The sequence below is a fragment of the Coloeus monedula genome, assembly GCF_965178545.1.
Source record: "Coloeus monedula genome assembly, chromosome: 2".
NCBI classification, from domain to species: Eukaryota; Metazoa; Chordata; class Aves; order Passeriformes; family Corvidae; genus Coloeus; species Coloeus monedula.
Genome location: NC_138782.1, coordinates 72,802,547 through 72,820,169, shown reverse-complemented (window position 1 = coordinate 72,820,169; position 17,623 = coordinate 72,802,547). Strand labels below are relative to the sequence as shown.

General features: G+C 42.2%; 1 protein-coding gene across 1 annotated transcript in view; it reads right to left on the bottom strand.

Annotated features, from left to right (window-relative positions):
- Positions 1 to 17,623, bottom strand: part of FYN (FYN proto-oncogene, Src family tyrosine kinase) — a gene marked incomplete at its 3' end in the record, with an annotated part of 136,118 nt that overhangs the window by 23,572 nt on the left and 94,923 nt on the right. Inside the window, exons 4-9 of the mRNA XM_082302608.1 lie at positions 14,053 to 14,310; positions 13,417 to 13,513; positions 9,297 to 9,395; positions 8,097 to 8,200; positions 3,685 to 3,834; positions 536 to 691 (exon numbers count right to left, since the gene is read on the bottom strand). Of these exons, the coding sequence (XP_082158734.1) occupies positions 536 to 691; positions 3,685 to 3,834; positions 8,097 to 8,200; positions 9,297 to 9,395; positions 13,417 to 13,513; positions 14,053 to 14,299 (853 nt within the window). The 5' untranslated portion in view covers positions 14,300 to 14,310. The remainder of the gene's footprint in view (positions 1 to 535; positions 692 to 3,684; positions 3,835 to 8,096; positions 8,201 to 9,296; positions 9,396 to 13,416; positions 13,514 to 14,052; positions 14,311 to 17,623) is intronic.

The following is a 17,623-nucleotide window of genomic DNA, read 5'->3' as shown; positions in this document are numbered from 1 at the left end:
TTTGCCTCTGTTGTCCCTGATGTCTATACCACGTTCTGCTCCAGATACTAATTTCAAAACAGACTTGAAGAAGTGGATGCATAGGAAAGCTAGCTCGACACTATCAGCTTGCTAATATTTGCCATTATTTTTAAACTGGGAGAGTGGATGGAAACGTTTTCAGGGTCTGATTCCATCAGTGCTACAACACACGAGGAAAGAAAAATGTCTACTTACCAGATTAATTTCTGGTTAGCCATTCTGCCTTACAGGTGTAGCATCATTCCTATTTTAATACCTAGCAATTGTGTAGTCACCCAAATAAACCCAATGCAATTAATGAAGTTTAATGCCCTGACCTCTCATACCACTGAGTGCAAGTGAAAGGAAGCTTCCCCATGGATTACTGTACTTAGGTTTGACTGTTTCAGGCAATATAAACTAACATTTCATACTATTCTGATCTTTTAGCTTTAAGATCTATACTTGAAATGTTTATTTCTGCCAAGAGGGCCTTAAAAGATCCATCCAAAGCAAAATATATTCTCTGCCTTACCACGCCACACTTCAGCGAAACACCCCTGACCAAGCTTCTGTTCCAGAAATAATGAATCACGTGCAACTTCCCATGCATCTTTAGCCAATCCAACAGTTTGTGGAGTATTATTCGTAGCAATCACAGTTAAGTTAAAACACAAACCATCAGCTTTCTCTATAGGAGAGGAAATTAATAAAAAAAACACACTTATAATCCAAAATTATGCATGCATTGAGAAAGATGGAAGGTGAGGGTCTCTCAGTGCTGCATTAAAGTTCATTTGCAAACACTGTTTTTTGGATGCTGAAGGTAAGGACTTCTTTTGTTAGCTTGCAGAAAAAGGCTTCTTGGTATAGCCAAGAGATTACTATGTGAGCCTTGATTTATTATTAAGACAGCGGTAATTTGTCAAAATCAAGACCTTCCAAGGAAACACAGAATTTCAGTTTTCTTTTGCCATCAATTATAGTGAAAGTTGAAGATTAAAGAATTTCAAAGTCAAAGACATGATTCCAAAGACATTTTTCCTAACAGTTTGAGCTTTGCTATTTTCTTTTCTTATGGTTCACAGCGTCTTACATTTTCACCTTCCATCTTGTAATCCCCACACAGAGAGCTATTTTAGAATAATTATTTTGCTCCATACCCATCCATACTTCCCCAAACTGCCCATTTCCCAGTCTCTTGATCAACTGTAGGGACTCTCGTGGAATTTCCCAGACATCTTTGGTTTTGACAGACAGATCAGTAAGCCTTGGCATTCCTTTATGACAGGGGACTACTAAGCGGCAGCAAAGACCTGCAGCTCTCTCTGATGGAGCCAGAAGTGAAGCCAACAGCAAAGGAGAGGAAAGAAAAAAAAGTGTGACATGAAACAAATACAGTAAGCATAAAAACAATGCTACTCACAACAGCTGTTAGTTGCATACCACAAAGCATCCTGGAAGATTAGGAATTGAACATTGAAACATACTCATTTGAGACAGAACAGGAAATATTTTAGCCTCTGCAAAGCCTGAAATGGAAGGTAGACTGCCAATGGCTTCTCTTGCAGACTCAGGATTTCCCTCCTCCCACAATGCTGCATTAAGATAACCTCTTGAGTAACTGGTTTACTATGGTACAGGATAGCTTTTTAAAAATAATCTGTAAATTACAAGACAAATTGTTTCTGTACTGAGTAAAAGCAACATGAAGAAGATTAATTTGTTTTTTCTGAAAAATCACAGCCAGGAACATTTGGTGGATATTTTGTAGCCTGGGAAAAGGCATTTTCTATATTCTGCTCTGTGAAAAGGTGTCTTTGTAGGTGTCACGCAAAAGACTTTTTCTGACATTCTTTCTAGAGCAAATCTTCATTAGCATATGCAGGCAGTCCTACATTGTTCGGGGCAGGTTCATTATATTACCTCTTGCAAAGCTTCACAGAAGACTGAACTGTGACAAAAGTCACACAAGATATTTTGGCAAGAGTAAAAGCAATTGTATCTATATATATAAAATACATCAACACACATATTGATGAGGAGTATACCATGCTGCACAGAGCAGACTACAATATAAAGCCTGCACAGTGACCTGCATCTTAAAGCAGGTGCAGCAGAGCAGAACAAGGTGGGGAACTGCAATTGTACTGCAGACTCAAACATAATCTGTATTCTTCTGTGCAGAATTTCTTGCTATGCAGGTGAACAGTTTGTGTCAGCATCATAAGGTGGGTAAGCACTGAAGCTCCTTGCAACAGCAAGCTCTACCTCATTGGCACAACTGCACATTGTGGCTCTCCCAGAATTCGGAGTGCAGAGCAGGCAGTTAGAGGGAGTCCTTACGGATGAGTCAGCTGGGGCTGGCACGGAATGAGGGCTCCTGTGTTCACCTGGGTCCTGGAGACTGCAGGGGAAACCTCTGGAGTGCAGGTCTGTACCATACCTCTAGAACTACCCTGCCTGGATCCTGCTGATTATGCCTCCATGTTGTACAGAAATGGCTGTTTCCAGATCTATTTGTTTCTGCATCGGTGCATGGGAAATATGTCACCCAAATAAGCTGACCAGAGGAAACTAAAATTTGACATATATCAACTGGTACAGTGAGGTTGGAAATTATCTTCCCTATATGTGAGTTTTTATACCTCATTTAGCTTGAAGTAGAGTCACCAGAAACAACTAGAAATTCTCCCTGGCAGCATACACCCATCAGGAATTGGGTGGAGAAGACAGCCAGATGTCTAGTATGAATAGCATAAGAATACAGCAGACAGAATACAAAGAACACAGAAAAAATGCCCCACAGAGAAGTTGATTTCCCAAGTAAAAATTATGAAAAGTTTTTGAGCAGCAAGCACTGGGGGAAATCTGTTAATATTATGAAAAGCTGAAGTAAAGGGAAAAAAACCCCAATAAGCAAAATAATTAAAAATAGAAATTTCTGCTTAAAAAATGACCATGCTGAGAAGCATGGCAGTCTTCTGTGTAAGAACCAGTTGTCCTATGCAGAGCTTGGGGGGGCTTTAAAGTTGCATTTGCTGTACACCAATTGCCAGTGACAACAGGATGTACTTTTGGAATAGTGTATGCCACACTTTATTCACAGGAATAATAAAAAAAAAAGTTTGGTGGGTGGACACAAATAGTGTACATAAAGAAAGACCCATACCATCTTATTTATTTAACATAATTTAAATGTTAATACTTTGCACATAGAACAAAAATCCAGTGGGAGAATATATGCAATTTATCAGGTAATATATGCAAACCTTTTGGCCATTGCTTTAGGTGACTGAATCCCACAACACAATTCCTATTTGCTTATTAGCAAGAGTGTGCTGCAAAATGGCACATATTTAGCACTTGCTTGTTCACAGGGAATTCATGCTTGGAGATGTGCAAGTCAAATTCAGTAATTCTGTTTGCTTAGAAGAGGGAGAGCTGACAAAACCTTTAGCTCAGTAAAGTGTTAGGTTTTAAAAGCTCTGCTGCTGTATCCTGTGAATGGCACTCAAAGACATTTATAACTGTAATGGGAAAGGGATAACAGAAGATGCATTACAACAAGCAAGAGTCATAGATCAAATGACTCTTTAAGGCATCTTACACATACATCAGCTCAGCAGCAAACACTTTTGTTTTAAAATACTTCAGAGTGCCATGTATTATCTGAAAAATTACCTGAGTAATGCTGAACCAGCTGCTGAAGAGTTTCAAATTGTGCCCGAGTTGTGATATAATATCCACCATTGTCAAGTTTACGAATCTTATAATGTTTGACATGATCTCCTTTCATATCATCCCAGTCTCGAATAGACAGGGAATAGGCACCTGTTCCAAGCAAAGGAGAAATAAAATTGTAATTAGCTTTTAGTCACAAAGACTTTGGTTTCCTGGTCAGTTGTTACAAAGTGAAAGAGAAATTCCTTCCAAAAAGCTCACTGTGTCCTGCAAAGGAACAAATTAATCTAACACAATGAGATAAGTGTCAGAGAAATCCTGGGATGTTCACACCATGTCCCTTTCACAATGTTCAAGAAAGAAACTGGGACTTCTGTGTAAATGAAAACTCACATTTTAACATTTACTGCTCCAGGCTGTTAAACTGACTTTTCCTATTCTAAGTGTCAGGTTACACTGCAAATACTACACTTCATGTAAATGCCAGTGGGTGGTAAATATCAAGATTTTCATAGGAAGCTCTGGAGATAATGGCTTTATATGTGGGTAGTGTTGTCACCTGGATGGATGCCAAACTTCTTTATAAACATTAACCAACCAAATAAGCATACCTTGGATGCCACAGTCTTTGGAAGGTAATACTACACCAAGACTGAACACCAGGAGATCCACAAGAACTTCATGTTTAACTTCCCAAATCCATGTGGGGCTTTAGAGCTTACTAGTGGGATTCAGATGCCCAAGCACATGGATTAAGTGCCATGTGAGATGCCTCAGGACATGCTGCTTGGCAGTTCTCCCACAGGCTGTCACATTCTTCCAGCCATGTGGATGCCCCGCAGGCATTTCAAATGGCTCTGGATGCGCACAGCCAGGTAAAGGAACCTCCGTTGATAGGCTGAATTTAGTTTTAGGTGCAGTGGTGGCAGTCTGCAGGTGGGCTGGGGGCTTGATTTATATGCCCATACATAAGCCTCTGGTGCTCTGAGGGCAGCTGAATCCCAGCCCAGTTTCCATGAGTGTTATGGCACTGTGGTGTAATACCAGTGTGGGCACTTGTGTCTGCATCACAGGCAGCTGAACAGAGCCCCGGCTTCCTGCTGACTGTGGGGAAAAAAGCTCAGCCACCTATGTGGAGACCTGCACGTTCAGGTGTCTTACTTTGGAGGACAGTCCTATTTTACATCCAGTGGCACACGTGTTGGTGTTCTACAGTGCCAAAAGCAAAGCCACTTTTTTAAAGCATAATGTGGCATCTGAATAAAAACATGGCCCATTTCAAAGAGAGCGAAGAAAACAAGTCTTCACTCATGGCTCAGACAAATATTTTGTATACTCAAAGGAATTTAGACATTAAAAGGAGAAGAGGTAACTGGCAGCTGCAGAGATCTCAGGAAGGTCCTCCTTCTGGAGCCTCTGCTGCTTTCACTGGTAACCATGTCAGCTATAAGGGCAGGAAAGGAAAACCACCAGTCACAGTTTTGCACATGATAGGTGGTCCCAGTGTGAGGTGTCTTTCTTGATGTATCCTCAGGAAGAAGCCTCCCTGACCACATTAACCAGCAACAGGTTGCACTGGTGGGAGGCTCATCCCCGAGGGAGCTGCAGTGAGCAAAATGTCTCCACCGTGACTCCAAGGACTTCTCAAATTCCCTGTTATTTGTCCCCTATATAGGAGGAAAAGAGCCAGCACTTAAACAGATGATTCTGGTTTATTTGAATGGGAGACACTCTTAAAGGAGTGTCAAGGGTTGTTTTATGTCTCTCTCTTTCCTATTTTTTTTTTTTTTTTTACTTTTATGTATTTATTTTGGTGGGGTTGGAACTAGATGATCTTTAAGGTCCCTTCCAACTCAAGCCTTGCTGTGAATCTATGATTTCTAAGTGTAGAAAAATACCATTTGTTTAGGACAGTTTTCTGAAGAGGTTCTCCCCCTGAGTCAGTACAATACATCTCTCTCAACTAGGAGTTCAAAGCTTTTTGGTGATTTGCAAGCACATCTTGAGCATGCTTTGTACCACCACTCTGGGCTGTACTTGTCAGCCTCCTTTCAGAATTTTCCAGGCAGTCTTCTCCACCTCCGCATTTTTGAGTTTTGATCCACTGGCAGCAGCTGTATTTTCTTTAGTCACGCTCCCTGCCTATCTGGTCACTATTTTAGATTCTTTAGGAGAATGTAAACAATCTGTGGCTCCAGGTCTGCAACTGGAGCTGTGTGGGTGGCCCTCTGTGGACCCCCTCTGACCTCAGATCAAGTTGCAGGACTGGAGCTTTAGTTCAAATCTGGACATAAACAAGAACCAAGATGGATTTCATTATTCATTTATTTAGGCTGTTGGTTATCTATACTATTCATTATCATCTGATGATAAATTGAAATATAAGAGATATAAATAATAAAAATTCGGGATAGAAATACAGCATTACAATATATCAAACTAATAATTTTTTTTAAAAAAGCCAAACAACTAAAACCAGACAGTCTTGAAAGGTGGAGATTGAAACCAGGTGAATGATTATACAGACAAGAGCTGATGAAGTACTTGGGTAGTCAGGCATTGAAAAAATGAAAAGCCAGCTCCATATGATTTATTTTGAAAGTAAGAAGAGAAGGCAACCATGATCAAGGGAGGTTAAATTCATGTTGAAATCATGATGATACTTCTAATATGATCCTGATTAATTTTATTATTGTTATTATTTAAAGCAGAAGGGACAATTCTAGGTCACAAAACAATTCCTGCCTCAAGCCCATGACTAGCTGGGGTAAGGCATTTTGAGAAGACTTATGGCAGAACACACCATTTAAACCCACCCAGTCGATTTTTTTCTCTCTTGAACAAGCTCTCTGTTTTCCTCTAACAACATACTCAAACACCACAAGGATAAGAAGGGAAACAGGCATTTTTTACAAAAAAACATGCACATTTATTTTTTCCCTGTAGCTCTGATGCAAACTCTGCTTGAAGATGTAGAAAGCCTTAAGTTCGAAGACAGAGAAATTAAACTTGCTGCTCGAAGTCCACCCATGGTGGATTACTACATTTCCCCAATGTTTTTGTGTCTCTCAAGAAATCAGAAAAATTTCTAATTTAAGCTGACTTAGCTAAGTAAACAGTGCTGCAAAACAGATCCCCTATCACTGTACAAAACCGGGGAAACCAGACTAAACTGATAGTGTGGTTTAGAGAAACAGTGTTGTGTTTGTTTTTAGGATCCATGGCTGCATGTGAGTGAGTTTTTAAACTTGGCACAGAGTGGGATGAAGTCCTGCTCCTCACACACATCACAGCAACTGTTGGTGAAAAAAAACAGGTGGAGCCTATTTGCAGAAAAGAGCAAGTTAGAGCCTGTCTTGCTCCTGGTGAGAGAGCCTCACTACTACAGGAAGCACGATGAAGCTGTGGGGTGACAAGAAATTGTCTGCCTGAAACAACAGCAAGTCTATTCAGATTTTGTATCAAAAACAGCCTTCAGAGTTATAGGCAGCAAAGGGAGAATCCAGCTACTGCAGGAGGCAAAAATGCAAAACCTACAATTTTAGATGATTGAATGCAGCATCTGAAGGTAAGTCAGGGAGAGAAGAGTGGAAGTACTGCTTCTCTTCTTTAAGCCCCTTCACTAGCCATGACTCCAGCCATTTTGCATGCTGAGCCTAGCTGATAGTGTGCTCTGATCAAAGCACTGACAAGTCAGTGCTTTAATTACGTGAACCATCATTAGACTACAGAACGTATATGGAATTAATTCTAGTGACTTATGCCTCCCACAGCTTTTGTTTTGGGTTGTTGGGTAATTAAGAAATGGCCAGGTTTGTTTTTACTTAGTTGCAGGTTTTCTGCTCAATAGTTGTATGAGTTAGAAAGATCTTTTCATACATGTGAAGCTTCTGAAGAAGATTTTGACAGGCCCTGTGAGCAAAACGTAAAAGCAAAAATAGCACCCGCCAAGAAAACTGGAACTCCTCCAATATTTTCAGAGGGAAGGAGGAGAATACATCCTTCCACTTGACTTCAACAGAATGGATACAGTTTAATACTTTATGAATATATTAATTAGAAGTATATTCAAATCTTTCCCGTGTTAATATGTGAATTTAAAACTACTGCATAATTTTTTTTTCTCCTTTTTTTTGTTCCCCCCCAAGGATTGAGCATTTCAAAGGATCACACCATGCAGCTTGCACTGGAGATACCATGGGCTGAGCATGAGTTGTACTTTGGTTGTTCTCTGCTTTGAACACTCACCCTATGACCTAGGATATCCAGACAACCAATTCCCTAACACAAATATATGCAAAATGATACTTATCTCTACCTTCATACCACTGAAAACAGTATTTCACACACTTAGCACAATTTTTTCCATACTATCTTCTCATTCCTAGTCAGAATACCGTTGCCCAACCTACCTTTGGTAGTTTCACTTTCCCGGATCAGGAAGGTACCTCTGGGGTTTCCAAACGACAGCAGCTGCCTCTCGGCATCTTTCCGGCCAAGCTTGCCAAAGTACCACCTTAGGGAAACATCAGAAATAGTGAGACAAATGCTACACAGCATTACTAAGTAGTGTAACAAAGCCCAGACATGGAGATGATTTCATGTGGAAACTGTGGTTACTCAGATACCGTTGACCATTTTTGTCTCTTTCATCATGCTGCAAAGCCAACGTGACAAACCATGTAGTAGATGTTCCTTGTGTTGGGCAGTAGCTCTTTGCATTCAGCCCATAATCAGTAGGTGCTCAGAATGTTTGGTGTCCTACAATAAAGGCCAGACTTGGACAAACAGAGACCAAGACGTGGTGGGTGGAGGGTATACACAAGGAAGAGAGCAGAGAACTGTGTTGCTGCCTAAGAGCAGTATTTTTACAGATGCTGCTATCAACTACATATTTGACTTACATAGTGATTTACTAGTACTCAGTATTTTTGTTGCAGCACAGCTATAAAACCTCAGTAGCAGGACGAGATTCAACCTCTCTGTGGTTCTATACAAGGCTTTCAGAGTTACAGCCTTGTTTCCTTCTTGCAGCAACGTTTTTGTATTGTTTCACAATCAGCCAAGGGCCACATGAAGTACAGACTCCAGTAGTACCTGCTCAGCTCTATAAACTCCTCCACTGTATCCTTTATATTGGAAATAATGTGAATACACACATCACTCCTTTTCTTTGCACACACAGGTCCTCATCAGGCAGCCTTGTGTATGCATTGTGGACATCCTACCTATCCTAGGACTTGTATTTGTTGATACAATGTGCCCTCTCTAATGGACAGTTTGCACACTAATTGACTCAAAATATTTTTACAAGATGGTTCAGGAAAAGCAAGGGCACCTTTTGGTTAAAGCTTGAAATTAGCTGACACTTGAAAAAAGGAAGCAGACCTGTGTTCCTTTAGGTTTTCTTCCTTTGTTTTGACATTGAAAAAGCACTGAGCTTGTGCTTCTTTTGTTGCTAATTACCTAATTATTTATCAGTGCAGTTAAGAACCGAAATAAATGTAATGTAAGTCATTTGAAAAATCGCTGCAATCAATCAAAACCAACTCCTCACACTGCCTTCTAATACAGCACTAATGGGTCTGTAGAACAAAAAAAAGAAAACATACTCCTCTGCTTGGATGGAATCGACTGGAGCCACATAATTACTGGGAATGTAACCAGTTTCGCCTGTTGTCAAGGAACGGGCCTCCCACCAGTCTCCTTCCCTGGGGAAACAGAGGTGAGGAGGAGAAGTGAGAGCAAGACACAGCTGTAAAGACAATGATCTGACTTCATTAACAGCACCCAAAACTGCACGGCCGTAAGAAGCCACAGCAGCTCATCTCTTTATCACTGGTGGGCTTCTGAGAGAGCTGTCTGCATCTAAACCCAAATAATACACGTATATCTTTACACCTATAATTATTGCAGCAGTGATTAGTACTGTAGCCTTCCAGACGTAGCATAATGGCACGAAGAGGCAGAACAGCCCAGTGTAATCGGGTTTGGTGAGGGCTGGATTTGGACTAGGATATTGAAAACTGTATCCATAGCCATTATTCTAATACAGACCCTTGAGAGAGCTAATAGGAAAATTGCCAAAACGAATGCCGTGTGCTGGTTTTGGCTGGGATGGAGTTAATTTTCCTCAAAGTAGCTGGTATGGGACTATGTTTTGGATTTGTGCTGGAAACAGTGTTGATAAGGCAGGGATGTTTTCATTACTGCTGAGCAGCATTCCTACAGTGTCACGGCCTTTTCAGCCTCACACCCGACCAGAGAGGGGGTGGGGTGTGCACGGATGTGTGTGAGGGGACACAGCCGGGAGAGCTGACTCCAACTGACCACAGGGGTATTCCAGAACATATGGCATCATGCTCAGCATGTAAAGCTGGGGAAGAAGAAGATAAAAAGGGGTTTGGGAGTGATGGCGTTTGCCTTCCCAAGTCACAGTAAGGCATGATGGAACCCTGCTTTCCCAGGGATGGCTGAACACCTGCGTGCCCATGGGAAGCTGTGAATCAATTCCTTGTTTTGCTTGGCTTCTGTGCATGACTTCTGCTTTACCTGTTAAACTACCTTTATCTCAACACATGAGCTTTCTCACTTTTACCATTCTGATTCTCTCCCTGATCCAACCACAGGAGAAGTGAGTGAGTGGCTGTGTGGGGCTGAGTTGCTCTCTGAGGTTAAACCACAACACAATGTCACATTCACTGCTAATGTTAAACTTCTATGAGCATAATTAATCTGAAACCCAAAGATATCAAAAAGCCATCTATCAACATGGCATTTTAGATGGCCCTTACGGATCACACTTCATTGTCCAGATTCCCTCTGCTGGCCACCTGGAGGAGGTAGCTGAAGTAGCAAAGGACTAGGCTGCATTTTCAAATAAGTAAAAAACCCTCTTCTTCTACAAAATTTAAATGTGAAGAAGCTCATGCAGGACCATCTTAAGGCAGCATTCTGGAGGCTCAGCATGAATTTTTGTCTTACGCTGGTGCACAGAGTGGGGACATGGTGCTGCCTTTCAGAGAAATGTGCATTCCTGCAGGATGTGCAGCTTTAAGAGAAGTTTATTTCTCAGCTTTTTGCAAGATGCAATGATTTGGGATTTAGCAATTTGTATTTCATTCTCAGCACCAGATTCACCAGTGTTTAACTCCTAGCGTTACTAATAAGCATTCTCTTTTCTGTTTAGAAACTCTTTCTCAGTTCTCCTCTCTGTAAACCAGAGACTTGCTCACTAAATAAAATACTATTATCAAATGTGGCCAGAGAATTCAGCCTCTTCTGGAAGCAAGCAGTTACAGAAAACACACTGTCTAAGCTATTACTGGAAGGAAAGGTTGTGTCAAGGGGAATTCTTACTTTAAAATTTCAACTTACTTTATTTAACAGCTTAAAGCAGCATGAACTCTATGGAAAACAACTAGAAAACAGCTGTGACTAGTCAGAAAGGAGATGTTTCCAATTTTACAGTTCCAGAAACATGAAGAGCAGACAGTTTTTGTAGAGACTGGCAGTTGACACTATTTTAATACACCCTGTGTGCATCAGCATGTCAGGCAAATGGCCCTTTTTGTTTGTGTCTCTAATATTACCGGCTGAAGTGCTAACCCTTCTCCCATATGCTGCTGTAGAATATTTGAGGCATTACGCCATACTGAGCTTGATAAATTGTACCATTCCATCTATTCTTACGGTGCAGAGAGTCCACTAGATGGAGGTATTTTGTCGTATCTAGGGAGGAAAAAAGCAGTCCCGTAGATGATCACAACACCAGGAACAACCCCCTCTGCTTGGACAGAGAAGCTTACATCTCTCAAAGCACTGCCAGAAAGGAGGAGGAATGCAGGCGTTTTTCACAGCTCTTAATTTTAAACCTGCAGCTGAGGTAGGAGGCTGCTAGTCAATGGGGCCAGGCAGGGTGTGGTGGAGGGAATGCTGGGGATGGCCCAGTGTTTCAAAGTCCCAAAGTCAGGCTGTGCTCTGAACCACTCCACTCTACAGCTACCTCTTTGCCCCAGACTGCCTTTAGTAAAATTTCCGAATCCAAATCACAGGGATACCCCCTGTATGTCATTTCAGGTATTGCGCTGAATGTTTACTCCAAAGCACAAACCAAATTTCATTTGTTGAGAGCTGAAGAAAAATTCAAAAATCCCAGACAAACCACATATATGCTTTCTATTTGCAAGCAGCACTGGCAGGTGCTTTAAAAATGGGCTTATTTCATATAATTCCTGATATAAGTGGAGAAAGGAAGCATTCTCACAGAAAAGCAGCTTTCTGGAGATTCCCATTCTGGCTGTCACTACTCCAGGGGTGTGGTTAGGTCCATGTTTACAAGCAAATAGACCTGACTATGATGGGACTGAGCTTCTGTAATCCTACAGGAAAATCAATGGATGCTTGGATTTTTTTCCTTTCTTAGAAAACCTTCTTCCAGGCAGCAATTACCTGCATCAAAATGCATGCACTGCAGCTGCTGACATGAAGGGGAATCTCTCTGTCTCACCAACTCGAAGGATGACTGCTCTTCAAGTCCTGGTGAGCACCCCCAGATTTCACCAACTGGCATGTAAAAGGTGTTTATAATGTGTGGAACCTCTTGTTCCAAGTTATGGCATAGTTTGTGCAAGGTTAGGAAAGTACAAGGCAATGTGAACAAAAATGGATCATAAAAAAGGGTTCGTTTCCAATTGCTAATTTAGAAGCAGAAAGGTTTTAAACTGCTGTTCCCTCCACAAGTCATAACTCAAGTTTCTGTGCTTTCATCTACATCAAAGCTCTTTAGCATCATGAAATATTCCACAGAATTACCTGATTTTTTTTAAACTTCAATGCGTGTTGAGCCAATTCCAACCCTGGAGTTGCTATATTAAAATTAACAGGAGTTGCACCAGGGGTGAATTTGCCTCACTTGCCTCATATTGTAAGAAAAAAAGAGAAGACCAGTATCACAAAACCTTAAGAAAGTGACACGCTTGGTTGTTAACCCATTTTTACCTCGACATGATAGCAGTAGTGAACATAACACAGAGCCTGCCACTTTATGTTCTTAGCCAAGAATTACAAGATGTTCAGATATAGGTCAGTAGCACAGTGAGTTTTAGAAGTTATTTTTAAATTGCTAAGGGATTTTTTTTCTATGGGCAGTTGATAAAATTAATTTTAAGTGGATGATTTCCAGGATGGAAATGTGGTTTTCATGTCAGATGCAACAGCACAATGGTTTCAGAACTTCCTACCATGTTCTGACTGCATCACCTACCTTTAAAAGGACAAAAATGCTTTTAAACTTGGCATGTGAGTCTCGATAACTACTCTTCTATGAATCAGTTTTTAGCTCATTTCTGTGTAGGAATACTTGCAGCAGATTGGAAAAAGTGTTAGTACATGCCTTGCAGAACCTCTGTGGCTACTGGTGAAGTACAGAGCTGGTAGTCTCAGTTCTGAATGTGAGGTTACTGTAAAATGTAAGTAAATCACACAATCTAACACATTTTTTTAAGTAAAGCTGCATGTGGTTGAAGATTTTTTCCCCAACAATAGAGCACTTTGCAGAAGTGCACTAAATGCAAGGACAAGTAAGCATAGAGTAAACCCCCTCCACACCTCAATATCCAACATCGGATCTGGCTAATAACATAAGCAAACATTAATAACATAAGTAAACATTATTGTAAACATTACAAGTTTGAAACTATTAAAAAGCAGATTCCCAAGCCTAAAACTTACGAGCTGTTAAGTATCTGAAATTTTTCTCCTTTGTGAAAACTCAAGTCATCTTCTGTTCTTGCTTCATAGTCATAAAGCGCCACAAAAAGAGTTACACCTAAAGAAAAAGACAGGTGGGTTATAGTCCATCACAAAAGACAGGAGGGAAAGGAACCTCAAGAGATTATGTAGCTAAGCCACAGGCAAGCTGCTCCAGCTGCTGACTAGCAAACCAAACTGAACACTCCTACTTTCTGAACAATTCTCATCTCTCTGGTCTTATGCAGCCAGTGGGCACTCCACCTCCTTCATTCTGTACAGTCACAGGATCCCAAACAGGCCAAGGGGTTGAAGAGAAAGTTTAGACATAGCCATGCCAAGTATTCAACTACTTGAGGTGGCTCAGCCCACACTTTCCATTCCCTGGTAGAGGGAAGAGGCAGTTAGCCAAATTTGGCATGTATACATAATTTCTCATCCTCACGTGAACCTGCAAGTGAGCAAAGGTAGGGGGAAGACCCAGCTCCACCCTACTTCAATTCTTTGCACTATTTAAAGAAACGACTCTTCCCAAAAGCAACATGCTGAGACAGTCAGGCCTCTGCTGTAGATGCATGATTGACACTACGAGAACTAAAATAAGACTTTCAAACTCACCTGTTCCTCCTCTTGTACGCAGCGTCCCTGTATGAGAGGAGGAGTTGACTCCACCAAACACGGTCAGTCCTTGGCCTCCTGTGGCATGGAAGTTGTTGTAGTTCGGGATTGAAGTCACACCAAAGCTAGGATAGTGCTGCGGAGTAGGATCTGTCCCATAGCGGTAGCCTGAGCTTTGAGTTAAACTGCCATCCCTCTCGTCAGTCAGTTTTGTTGCCTCTTTATCCTTACATTGCACACAGCCCATTATCTAAAATCCTAGGAGAGGAAGGAAAGGACAGGTGTTCATATGTTGATGCTCACCAGATCTCCTCCAAACCCACATATGATGAGGCTAAAGGTCACTGCTCAGAAGTTAAGCACTTTTTAAAAAAAACTTGCAGTGGTCTAAATAAAAACAGCAACACAAAAAAGCTCACACAAAATCTTCCCCTTGGGAATTTTCCATCGAGGCCTGGGGAAAGGGGTCCTGCCTGCTCTTAGAGTAGTGGCAGATCTTTTCCCAGCTCTGCCAGGCAATACTTTGCATGGAGGTACAAAGAGGATGAAACCCATCTTGCTCACCCTTTGCCAGGAGAACACAACTGGCAGGCAAAGGACTCAGCCAAAGAAGTGCAGCTGGAGGTGTTCAAGACTGCCCTCAGAACACAGAATGAGGCACTTAGCTTGTGGTTCATATTTGACCTTGCCAACTACACAAGAGTGGACTTCACCTAAAGACAGTAAAAAGCTTCTTCCATTGCTGCAGCTCTGCACGGCAACCAGAAAAGCAGCCACAGTGAGCAAAGAGTTACTACAGCAGGAAAGTAGGAGGGAGCTTATCAGGGGACACAACTAAAAACAAAGGAAGCTCCTTTTTATGTAGTACCAAATTGAGGGCTAAAACCATTGGTAGCAGAAGGTGGGGCTGCCAAAAGTTCACACGTTAAGAAACTAGAGAAAGTCCCAGAAGAATTAACATGTCAAATGCAGAGCAACTCCAAGTACAGATTCCGCACAGGATGAAACTGAGAGGGTTTCAAAAATTACAGCTTCAAAAGAGGTTGCTTCAAGTTTTTTTAATTCTTATAACCTCTTGTTCAGCATCCTCATGAGGCACTACTAGGGCCTGGGTTAATCTCTCTTTATTTTAGGTGCCTGCCTCTCTCTGCGTGGAAGGAGACAGAGGGTGATTCACCACATCTCAGAAGCAGTCCTGCAGTATTAGTCCTGTTACCCGGTGTTGCCTTTCATCTGCTAGCTCTAACTTTCTATAATCCATGTGGTGGTGTTACTGAACTCTTTCCTATTGACTCAAGTTGAACCTAGACACAAAACCTGAGTTTCTGGAGCTGGGTGTAATGAACCTAGGGAATCAGATACTTGTCTGGATGCATCCTTGAACTCAACCAGTACAGTGACTCTGAGATGCAACCTGGCACACAAACAACATGCTCTGAACAGTGGGGCTGGCAGAGAAGTGGCAGAAGAAAAATCTTAGAAAATTATTTACTAGACATACTTTTTCCAGAATATATAAATAGACAGAGAGAAAATGCAGAGAACAGAAAAAAAAAAATATAGCAAAGTACTTTTTTTTTTTTGCCCCACATTTCTTTTCACATTTCAGACAATATCTGTCACTTCAGGTAAATAAAAAGTTTACGCTTTTTAAAATTTCCTAATTTTTCTGTAGCTTCCAGGCTGGCTGTTTCCTCACCCCAACATCAACACAGGAAATTGGTTTTGACAAACTCACGGGATTCAGAAAAAGAATGTTTCACCAGTGCTAATGCTAGAAAAATTATGCAGCAGCTTCCTGTTTTTCTGTGACAGTCCACAGTCTGGATACCTGCTTCCTACATCTAACCTGCCTAATTAACAAGAAAAACACTTCTGTTGAAGATTTGCAGATACTTCCAGTTATTCTACAAGTCTGTTCAGAAAAAACAAGCACCATTTTGGTGGTCCACAAGAAGGACAAGAAGAGCCTGCCAGTCTGACCTTGGTGCCCAGCAAGGTTATGGAACAGATCGTCTTGGGTGCAATCACAAGGCCCACACAGGACAACCAAGGGATCAGAACTGGCCAGAACAGGTTTAGGAGAAGCAGGTCCTGCCTGACCAACCTAATCTCCTTTTATGACCAGGTGATTGGCCTAGTGGATGAGGAAAAGGCTGTGAATGTTGTTTACTTGGACCTCAGGAAAACCTTTGATACTGTCTCCCACAGCATTCTCCTGGAGAAGCTGGACAGGTGGACTCTTCGCTGGGTTAAGAACTGGCAGGATGGCCAAGTCCAGAGGTGCAGGTGAATGCATCCATTTGGCCTCTGGTCACCAGTGGTGTTCCCCAGGGCTCAGTGTTGGATCCAGTCTCCACTCCTGTTCAATATCTTTATCGATGATCTGGATGTGGGGATCGAGTGTGCCCTCAGTAAATTTCCGGATGACACCAAGTTGGGTGGGGATGTTGTTCTGCTGGAGGGCAGGAAGGCTCTGCAGAGGGATCTGGACAGGCTGGATCAATGGCTGAGGCCAATTGTGTGAGGTTCAACAAGGCCAAGCCCTTGGGTCACAACAACCCCAGGCAGTGCCACAGGCTGGGGCAGAGTGGCTGGAAAGCTGCCCAGGGGAAGAGGACCTGGGGGTGCTGGTCAACAGCAGCTGAACATGAGCCAGCTGTGCCCAGGTGGCCAAGAAGGCCAACGGCATCCTGGCCTGGATCAGCAGTAGAGTGGCCAGCAGAGCAGTGATTTTCCCCGTTTTCAGCACTAGTAAGGCCCCACCCTGAATCCTGTGTCCAGTTCTGGGCCTTTCACTACAAGAAAGATATGAGGTGCTGGGGGTGGGTCTATTTCCCAGCCAGCTGGTGACAGGATGAGAGGCCATGGCCTCAGGCTGCCAGGGGAGATTCAGGCTGAACATCAAGTGTTCAAAAAATGACTGAACATGGCCCTCAGTGCCATGGTCTAGTTAACATGGCAGTGATCAGTCAAAGGCTGGGTGCTATGATCTCAGAGGTCTTTTCTAACCTAAATGATTCTGTGGTGCTGTAATTTAATTTTTATTTATTTCCGTGAGCTGCATTGCATGTAATTAGCATGGGTCTACCCTCTCTTGCTCTTAACCTAACTTAAAACTGCCCTTTTTGCATTTCTTTATTCCCTTCAAGATACCACACCCACTCAGTGGGGTTCCCTCACCAAAATGTTTGGAGAACAGAAAAATGGACTCCTGACTTTGCACTTGCTGCAATGTGTGGCATGAGCTGGGATCCCTCAAGAAACTAAAGCAACAACTGGTCGAGGGAAAGGGATTTGCAGCCTGGAGGCTGCAAAAAACACTGCTGCTGTTACTGCTGCAGCAGCCAGTGCTAACCTTCCTCCTCTGCTTGCCCTGCAAGCTGGGTTGGAGCTGGAGGTGCAGAGTATTGTGCATCCCCAGGACCAGTAGTGACACCAGGTGAGCCCACAGGGACCATGAGAGGTGCAGAGGTGCCCTGGCCAGCTTCATATCAGCTGTGAAAAACTGCTTGTGGAGACATGACTACTGCTTTTATCATTTCAACACTAGGATAGTCTGGCTCTGGAG